General features: G+C 36.3%; 1 protein-coding gene across 3 annotated transcripts; it reads left to right on the plus strand.

Moving 5' to 3' along the window:
- Window positions 1–311: 311 nt before the first annotated feature.
- LOC105557804 (structural maintenance of chromosomes protein 3-like) lies at window positions 312–9,308 on the plus strand. 3 transcript variants are annotated; one of them, XM_012005160.1, is made up of 19 exons: window positions 312–702; window positions 2,007–2,082; window positions 2,142–2,326; window positions 2,452–2,610; window positions 2,665–2,824; window positions 2,894–3,179; window positions 3,264–3,438; window positions 3,515–3,628; window positions 3,778–4,028; window positions 4,110–4,253; window positions 4,416–4,727; window positions 4,823–5,134; window positions 5,271–5,472; window positions 5,588–5,878; window positions 5,965–6,224; window positions 6,357–6,522; window positions 6,763–6,901; window positions 7,870–8,107; window positions 8,198–9,308. In XM_012005160.1, the coding sequence occupies exons 1-19, from the start codon at window positions 688–690 to the stop codon at window positions 8,322–8,324; spliced, it is 3,612 nt and encodes a 1,203-aa protein (XP_011860550.1). In that variant the 5' UTR covers window positions 312–687; the 3' UTR covers window positions 8,325–9,308. The 3 variants fall into 3 exon arrangements, with proteins under 3 accessions (XP_011860550.1, XP_011860551.1, XP_011860553.1); XM_012005161.1 differs by having other exon boundaries at window positions 2,479–2,610; XM_012005163.1 differs by lacking the exons at window positions 6,763–6,901; window positions 8,198–9,308 and having other exon boundaries at window positions 7,870–7,898.
- Window positions 9,309–10,143: the final 835 nt, after the last annotated feature.

Below are 10,143 nucleotides of genomic sequence, written 5' to 3' on the forward strand. Positions count from 1 at the left end.
TACTGTGGATTTACTTTGATTCTAAGTGGCTTTTTTGTTAATATTAATGTCATTTCGTGCTTTACGCTGATACAAAATATCTTAGAAAAGTTGCACGAAGCACGTAATGGTATTATTAACGTTCATAGCACAGCCCTTTAAGCCCGATTTCATCATCGTCGTTTAACTTTAAGCTTAATTCGTTCTTTGTCTCTTTCCAACTGTTGTTACTTTAGAAAGAGACAAATGTGAATTAAATCGAGATTAAAGTTAAGCAACGTTTGATGAAACCGGGCCATTGGACCAGTTTCACAAACATCGGTTAACAGTTAACTGAAGAGACAGAGGATCAATTAGCCGAAAGTTAATTGATCCTGTCTCTTCTTAAATAATAAGATGGAAAAAGATAGGGAGTCGACTGAACCCTGATTAATACTTAACCGCAGTTTGTGAAACTGGCCTTTAATGCCGATAGTCAGATGTTTTCGTTGCGCTGGCGTCAGCGAGTCTCGCATGTTCGGCTGCGGCTTCGTGCAACGCCATTACTAATGGTACCTATTTGCGTGCATTCGTTTACGCAGTGATTGCCGCAGACGCGTCGCCCTATCTTCGTTTGATATCTGATGTGCAACGAAGACAGGATGACGCTAGCCGCGGCAGTCGCTGCGTAAACGAACGCGCACTTTGTGTCTGACTTCTCGTCGCATCATGTTTATCAAGCAGGTAAACAAAATCGGTAATCGTGTTGCGTTGCGTGGTTGCGACTAAAAATGGGAGACTTGCAGACCAGCGCGAAATTCGACGCACTTTTGCGGCAAAGCTGTGCGCTCAATGGATCACGGTTCGTCACTCGTTGCGTTTTACGCTGGTCTGCATCCCGCACAGTAGTGCGATTCTGTAACTCGTTATGTCGTCGTTACGGGCTTTGCGCAGATCTAATATACCGTAGAAAAGCTGCGCAAAGCCCATAACGACGACATAACGAGTTACAGAATCGCACTACAAGACGTCTAAGGCCCGGTCTACAATGAGTCGTTAGTCGTTAGTCAGAAGTCGCAACTATATGTTGATCCTTTTCCTTTCTGGGTGGAAGAAAAAGGACCGACATATAGTTCCGACTTCTGACTAACGACTAACAACTCATTGTAGACCGGGCCTAAGCATAGAATTTTTTATATTCGGAATTGCGTCACCCTTGACGCGAAATCACTGCACTTTTTCCGCACCTTTTTCGTCTGCAATTTGTTTCTTGAATTTCGGATTACCGTCGAGATTTCATACAGAATTACCGTCTGCATCTCCTCGGAATTCCGTTGAAATTATTGTATTGCCACTGCAATTCCTACGATGGAAATTGACGAGATCAGTTCAGGCTGCGATACACTTGATGCTGCAAATGTTTCAAGGCCTTCTGCTCTTTCTTCCTTTTAATAAAGAAAGAGAAGAAGAGTGCTTTGAAGTATTTGTAGCATCAAGTGGACCACAGCCTTAGTCCTGGTTTCATCAAACGTCACTTTTATCTTTAATCTTAGTTTAATTCACGTTTGTCTCTTTCTAAAGTTAAAAGGGACGACGAATTAAGCTAAGCTTAAAGTTAAACAACGTTGGTGAAACCGGGTCTTAGGGTCGATTGTTCCAACGTCGGGTAATTTTTTTACCTTTTAGATTAACATTCTTGCTTAATTTGTTCTTTGTCTCTTTCCAACTGTGAAGGCTGATCTACAACGTGTCCTTTGCGTCTAGAAACATTCTATTTCCTAGCCAATAAATACGTTTGCAAAATTTGGGCAAGTTGATAAATTGTGCATTATACATTGTACAATCGCAAATTGTCGACAAGTTTGTTAAGCGTTTCGATTTGTTTACATAAAATAGAATGTTTCTAGATGCAGAAAGCACATTGTAGATTAGGCTTCACTGCAGAAAGAGACAAACATGAATTAAACCAAAATTAAAGTTAAGGTCGGACGATTGGTCATGCGCTGCACATCTACTTATGTATTCATTGTGGGTTTGTGTTGAAACAGGTGATTATCCAAGGATTCAAGTCTTACCGCGAGCAGACGGTCGTTGATCCTTTTGATCCAAGGCACAACGTAGTAGGTAAGCTGACGATTTTACATGTAATTAATATACGTTGCAATTGGATGTTCTCATTAAAGTTGGTAGAAATGGATCCGGCAAGAGCAACTTTTTCTGCGCTATTCAGTTTGTCCTGAGCAATCCTGATGAGTTCTCGCATCTTAAACGCGAGCAGAGGCAGGCGCTGCTACACGAAGGGCCAGGACCTTGCGTCACATCCGCCCATGTAGAAATCATATTTGATAACTGCGATAGGAGACTACTGGTAAAAATAACTACACACTAGTTCTTTTTTTATGTAAAAAATGTATTTATAATTTTATATTTCGTATCTATAATTTTGTTACTTTTTAATAAATAATAATAAAGACAAATCTCCTTTATTCATAGATTGATAAAGATGAAGTCTTTTTAAAGAGAATGATCAGCTGCGAGAAGGACCAATACTTTCTCAACAACCAGATTGCAACAAGGAACGACGTGATGAATTTATTGGAGTTGGCAGGATTTTCTAGATCCAATCCATACTACATTGTAAAGCAAGGAAAGGTATGTTAATGACCTATCTATATTTATCTTTGGTACAACGTAATTGTTTTGCAGATAAACCAAATGGCAACGGCACCAGATTCACACAGATTAAAATTATTACGGGAAGTGGCAGGTACGAAGATATACGATGATAAAAAACAAGAGTCAAAATCCATTTTGAAAGAAACGGAAGGGAAGATAGAAAAGATCAATGATTCGCTACTAACGATGGGTGAGGATTACAATTAACGAAATATGTAGAACAAATAAAGTACAAGTGAAAATAATTATTCTATTGTAGAAAAACGTTTGAAAAGACTTGAGGAAGAGAAGGAGGAATTGAAAGAGTATCAACGTTGGGATAAACAACGTCGTTGTTTAGAATATACGATCTACGAGCGCGAACTTAAAGAAAATAAAAGGAAATTGGTAGAGTTTGAGGTATTGCGGACGAATAGCGGAGCCGAGCAGGCGAGATTGGGTGCAGAATTGAAAACTGTACAAGAGACAGTAGGTGCAGCTACAAAGAGACTGAAGGAGGCAAAGAAGGAAGTGCAGATTGCCAAAGAAGAAAGAGAAATACTTGGGTAACGTGTCAAAGATTGTGTGTGTATGTACATATGTATGTATAAAATGAGGAGTACGGCAAAGAAAAAACGTTTGTAATGCAGTGCAGAGCAGCAGCAATTACTGAAAGAAAAGAACAAGTTGACTTTTACCATTAACGACTTGCTGGAGGAGGTGAAAGGTGACAACGACAGTAAGAAACGTGCCCAACAAGAATTGGAAAAGTTGGAAGCTAATATTGCTCTTCGAGAAGACGAGCTAAAATCTCTCAAGCCAGAGGTGAGAGAATATTCAGATATTTAATATATTTTATCTAACACTAAGACACTAGTATAGGAAACCTTTTTCCTCGCAGTACGAAGGAATAAAACGTGTCGAGGAAGAGCGTATGCAAGAATTGGAATTAAAAGAGCAGAAATGTAAAGAATTGTATGCTAAACAAGATCGTGGCAGTCAATTCACTACTAAGGTAAAGGAGAAGAAAATCGTGATCGCTGTAATAAGTTGAATTACATTTAATTGCCAGATACGGTCAATAAAAAATCATTGATGTTGTGAATTACATTTTGTTCTAGTTAAGTTTTAGTAAGATATTTTTAAGGGCTTTATTTATCGTAGGATGAGAGGGACAAGTGGATACAAAATGAACTTAAACAGCTTACGAAACAGATAAAGGACAAAGAAGAATATCAGAAGAAGATAAGCGAAGATTTGAAATGTGATACAGAAAAACAGATTGCGTTGGAGAAGAAGGTAGGAGACCACACACGCGAGATAGAACAGCAGCGTGCGTCAATAGAGGATCATAACAAGCGATATTATGAGCTCCTTAAATTGAAGGATCAGTATCAAGTGACTCGAAAAGAACAGTAAGTTTAATTTGTTAAATTAACAAATGCGTTAGTTAGAAATCCTCAAGATTTACAAGCTGAGCACACATCAAATTGCAGGTATCGGCAAGAAAGCGTATTGCAATTGAATCTATCTGATCTAAAAGAAGATTTAGCGAAAGCAGATCAGAGTTTGAGATCCACAACTGGCGTAGCTATTTTGAATGGCAAGGACAGTGTGCGTAAAGTACTAGACACTTTTCGGTAAGATCATTTTTTTAATAATAGGTATAAGTGTACTTGCTTAATCTATATACTACTTGCATAATCTTTTAAAAGGATTTTTAAACGTCCCTGTTTAAAACTTGTGATAATATGAACATTGCAAATAATATACATATGTTCTTAATATCTTTACTTTTATAGTAAACGAGAAGATATGATTAGTGAAGTTAGCAGCTACTACGGGCCTGTGATTGAAAGCTTCAGTTGTGACGAGAGCGTTTATATGGCTGTTGAAGTAACCGCTGGCAATCGATTGTTCTATCATATTGTGGAGACTGATAAGTTTGGCACACAAATTTTAAAAGAAATGAATAGTCAACTGTTATCGGGAGAAGTAACTTTTATACCCCTAAATAGACTTCGCGTAAAGGCTGAAGATTATCCGCAAGTCTGTGATGCTATACCTATGATATCCAAGTTGAGTTACGATCCCAAATTTGACAAAGCGTTAAGGTATAAATACATAAAATAAAAATCTCTTTTCCACACATTTCTTTGTGATATATATAGACTTTATATAATTACTGTGATCTTTTTGTTGAATACAGAAATATATTTGGAAATACTTTGATCTGTCGCAATCTGGAAACAGCGACGACTTTGGCGCGGGATTGCGGCTTCGATTGCGTTACGTTGGGAGGAGATCAGGTTTCATCCAAGGGTACCTTAACTGGCGGATATTTCAACACCCGCAGGTCACGACTCGAGATACAAAAGACAAGATCAAAATTAATATCACAAATCTCTGCTCTCGAGATTCAATTAACGACACTTAGGGAGGAAATCAGAAAGACGGATCAAAGTATTAGTTCTTACGTTAACGAAATGCAGAGGACTGAAACCAGACGTAGTAAAGCGAAGTGAGTAATTAGATGATGTCTTTAAGTTAGCATTATAATTAGTGGTAATTTTACATTTAGTATTTAAACATTTATAATTATTGAAATTTTTTTTTAATGATAGAGACTAATCAGCAGATTATTATTTACTTAACAGAGATATATATGACAAAATAAAGGCAGACATACGTCTTATGAAGGAAGAATTGAGTGCTATAGAAATGTACCGCGCGCCAAAAGAAATAAGTCTTGCACAATGCACATCAAGTTTGGAAGCGATGAGCGTAACTAAATATGGCCTGGAGAGTGAATTACGTCAAGAACTTACGGCGCTGTTGTCCGTTGCGGATAAGCATCAGGTGCGCGAAAAAAGAATTTTCAATGTTCAATTAAAGAATGCCATATCTATTATATATTTCTTTTTTTCCATTTCGGGTTCAAGATTTAGAGTCTATTGATTATCGATTTTTGTAGGTTGACACTTTAAAGGATAACATAAAACGCTTAACGAAAGAAAGCAAAGAAGCGTTTGAAAAACGGATGCAATTAGAAATAGAAAAGAATAAGTTAGAGAACTTGTTAACAAGCAACTTGATGAGAAGAAAGGATGATCTAGTTCAAGTTCTACAAGAAATATCAATTGACGATCGACAGCGGCAGCTTGAATCGTCAAAGATCCAGTTGGCAGATATCGAAAAGAGACTAATGGAAGTGAATGAGGACTTTGGAGCACAAAATGAAAAAGTGGCCAATGCTATGAAGAAAGTAAGTATCTAAGAACATAGTAATCGTTCTCTCTAGTATACATTTAAGTTATGTGATTCTTAATTCCCATTTTGTGGTATGTTTAGCAAAAATTGGAGTCTGACGAAGTTGAGAAGTGGAAATCAAAAGAAAAAGAAGCGCGAGAGAAAATACTAGATGCGAAAGATTTAGAGAAGTTGACAAGCAAGTTGAATATTCTGCAGCAGAAAATAGTGGAATGTAAACAAAAGATTACTGAACTCGGCGTATTATCTAGTCGTGAAGCTTATTTTAGGTTTACTACAATATCAACGCAACAGCTTTTCAAGGAAATGAAACAGGCAAATAAGCATTTAAAAAAATATAGGTGCGTATTTATACTACTAAACTATAATAAACTGGGGTTGTAACAAGTAAAAATTAATAATTATCGATTATTATTATTATAGTTATAAATTCAAGGTTGTATTACTTGTTGATAATTTATATTTATTTTCAGCCATGTGAATAAAAAAGCTTTGGATCAGTTCATATCTTTTAGCAATCAAATAAAAGAATTGGTAAAACGAAAAGAAGAATTGGACCGAAATGGCGAGAAAATAAAACAACTCTTGTTGGTACTTGAACAGCGTAAATGCGAAGCAGTACAATTTACATTTAAACAAGTACATATTTTTTTGCCCGTAGTATATATATATATATATATATATATATATATATATATCTCTTTATTGTCTCCCCTTTCTATTTAGTTGCCCGTTTACTAGATAGTTTAGCATTCTTTGCATGTAGCATATTATTTGAATTAGACTTTAAAAAATTAATAGTAAAGGATTAATATTGATATATAAATCTATCATGATAATGCATTCTTATAAGCAATTGTATGTGACAATCTTTTTAAGATGAGCAAATCGTTCAGTGAAGTATTCAAAAAGCTTGTACCTTCGGGACATGCACAGCTGGTTATGAAAACTAGAAACGGTGATGAAAAAGAAGGCGGAACAGTGGAGCTATCAGACTCCGATGAATTTGTTGGCGTAGGTGAGGAAATGAATTTATCTAAACAAGTCAAATGTTCTATGCTTCTTCTTCCTCGTGTATTAGGCTTAAAGCCTATTTTATCCCGTTTGTTCTGGCACTTTGAGCATTTTGGTCTTACTTCATCTTCGGTAGGCTGTTAAACCTTGCTGAAGGAAATCTCCAACCTGAAGGGCTACGCCCCTAAAGGGGTATGTGTGGCAAGATATAACTGTCTGTGGTTGCCACTTCCCTCCGAGAAGTAGCGTCCGAAAAAAACCAGCGATGTTCGTGGCTGGATTTGAACTCGGGTCTTTTCGTTCATTTATTTACTAAGTACATTTCTCTGCACCGCGCTTGCCACTATGTTCTATACAAGAAGCATAATTTATTCAGAAATTTGATTAATTTTTTTCTTTGAGTTAACTATATTTCTTAAATATATCAAAAATTTGTATTAACTGATCTCTCTCGCAAGGTCGTATTTTGACGTTACGAAATTTTTTGTTTTTTTTCTGCTTAAACGTTCATTCTGGACCAGAATACGTACAGGGTGTTAAGGCAACATACATGTCAGTACGACGGGTTGCCCATTCGACCCAGCGCACAGTTGTGAATGACCATGCGCGCCTGCTCGAATGGGCAACCCGTCGTACTGACATGTATGTTGCCTTAACACCCTGTATGTACAATTGAGATACGAAGTGAAAGAGATCAGTCGATATAAGAGTCCCCTATTATGAGATAGACTCCTAATATGAGATAGCGGGGTTTTTTTTTGCTAAATTAATAGGCGTCATCTGTTGATCCCATCATAAATTTATCATCTTTGGAGTGAAATCTATTTAGTGGAAAATTTATTGTTAGATGGCGCTTGTAATTGTTGCGAAAAGATTTAGAAAATTAGGAACCTATTTCCATAATTGGGGACTTTCCTCTATGTTTATCATTATCTATATCTATTATTTATATTCTATATCTATAATTTCTAGGTATAAGAGTATCATTTGCGCGACATACAAGTGAAATGCGAGAAATAAACCAGTTATCAGGAGGACAAAAGTCACTCGTGGCATTGTCCTTGATGTTTGCGATACAAAAGTGCGATCCTGCACCGTTTTATTTGTTCGACGAAATAGATCACATGCTAGATCCACAAGACAGACAGGCAGTGGCGAACATGATTCACGAACTTAGTTCTCACGCCCAGTTCATTACCACGACATTCAGGTACAATCTGTGTCCAAGTTGACTTTAAGATAACAGCGCGTTATTATGTTTATGGATCAACATAAAGCTGAAAATGCATTTGTTTTGTAGACCGGAATTGCTACACGGTGCAAACAAATTCTATGGAGTAAAGTTCAGGAATAAAATTTCGCATATTGAATGTGTGATGCGACAAGAAGCAGCTGATTTCGTCGAGGACGATTCAATGCATGATTGAAGTTAGAACATTCTGTTTACAAAGTTTACAATGAAGAAACTTTTAATGTCTATTTTTCGTGCAGCTTTATTGCAATCTCGGTCGAGATTTTTTTCACATTAATAGCGTTTTTTTATAAAGATACTGTACATGAAGAGAAAAATTTATTTTATGTTACGCGAGACAGACTAGGGTCATGTTACATTGTGAATTTTAATGGAGTTTCAATAAGTTTTAATTTTTATTTAGTTTTGATAAATGAAACGTATGAAGTTTTGATAATTTAACAATATTTAATTTGCAACAAATTATACATATGTTATAGAAACATTACTGAATAATATGTTAATTGAAATTTGCTTTTTCCCGTTTATTAACGTACACTCATTTGTTTGCTCACATTTCTTCCTCCCCTCTCTCCTCCCTCCCGTCATTTTCTCGATATTGTCACTAATTTATAATACTAATGAGAATTCTTCAATATCGCCGGCGGTAATTAACAACGTCAGTGTTTTCTTGACCTGGCATCTTTTAGTAATACAGAAAACCCAGATAGCACAAAGATGTACATAAGTTTATAGAGAATTCATTTTAAAGAAAACGCAGAATTAGAAAAATGAATATGTGAAGAATTCTTGAAGAATTAGTCTGAATCAGTTCGTCATGAAGTATTCTTCTGAAGTTCATTATAATGAATACTTCGCGATTCAGTACTGTGAATACTTTGAGAATTTATAAGGAATTATTTGTCATGCGCGAGTATCCGCTAACCGCCATCCGGACGTTCTTGTGCAGCGTGTTACCACGTGCAATATTTTGTGTGCGTAACGTTATGTGCAATTAATTTTGTGCAATAGTTCTATTGTGTAAAAGAAAGAATCGAACGACGAGAACCGAAACGGAAGAATCATCCGATTGTCAACGAGCTTCGGTTGAGAGTATCTCACTGTTGAGTGAGAAATTATAATAATGGTACTGTAATGTTACTGCATATTAGATGTGTACATACATTGGGTAAATATTTTGTAATCCTCTTTGTTCTAACACTATTCCCCTTCAATTCATAAAGTTTACATTTATTGAATTTGAGATGAATACTTTAAGAAGTTGTCAGGAAACCGATTTGTGGTGCATGTAACTTCCTCTGTCACTCTTATTGTATTCTTCTATGAATTCCTAAAAATTAAAATTCAGAAAAAAGAAAACTTAAAGAATACTTTGTGAATTCAGTGTGCTATCTGGGAAGTTATTGCGAAAAAAACATACATTTTTTTGCAGTGAGAACTATTACTTTTATAATAGTGGCAAAAAGGTTTTACAACTATTACAAAGCAAACAATTTTTATGTTTACTTTTTATTTATTATTTTTACACCACACATTATTTCACACTTATACAGGGTGAATCAGCTAGAGCAGTTGTTAGAACTTTTTACCATAGGAGATGAATTACCGACCGCAACTGTAGCCAAACCATAATGCCCTTTCTACACCTAGGGATGATCCTACTTGTGGCTCATCCGATACCCCTTCCATACCTAAAGCTAATCCTACTTGCAGCTTATCCGAGGGAGTAGTATAAAGTGTAAAAGGGTACACTGTAGTTGTACTTTGGTACGATTGGAAACCAACCAAAGTGTAAAACTTTTATGCCCATTCTACACCTAGGGATGATCCTACTTGTGGCTCATCCGATACTCGCTTCTATACCTAAAGCTAATCCTACTTACAGCTTATCCGAGGGAGTAGTATAAAGTGTAAAAGGTTTACACTTTGGTTGGTTTCCAATCGTACCAAAGTACAACTACAGTGTACCTTTTACACTTTATACTACTTCCTCG

Source organism: Vollenhovia emeryi, unplaced genomic scaffold (assembly GCF_000949405.1).
Source record: "Vollenhovia emeryi isolate VEMERY1.0 unplaced genomic scaffold, V.emery_V1.0 DF939415.1, whole genome shotgun sequence".
Classification (NCBI taxonomy): domain Eukaryota; kingdom Metazoa; phylum Arthropoda; class Insecta; order Hymenoptera; family Formicidae; genus Vollenhovia; species Vollenhovia emeryi.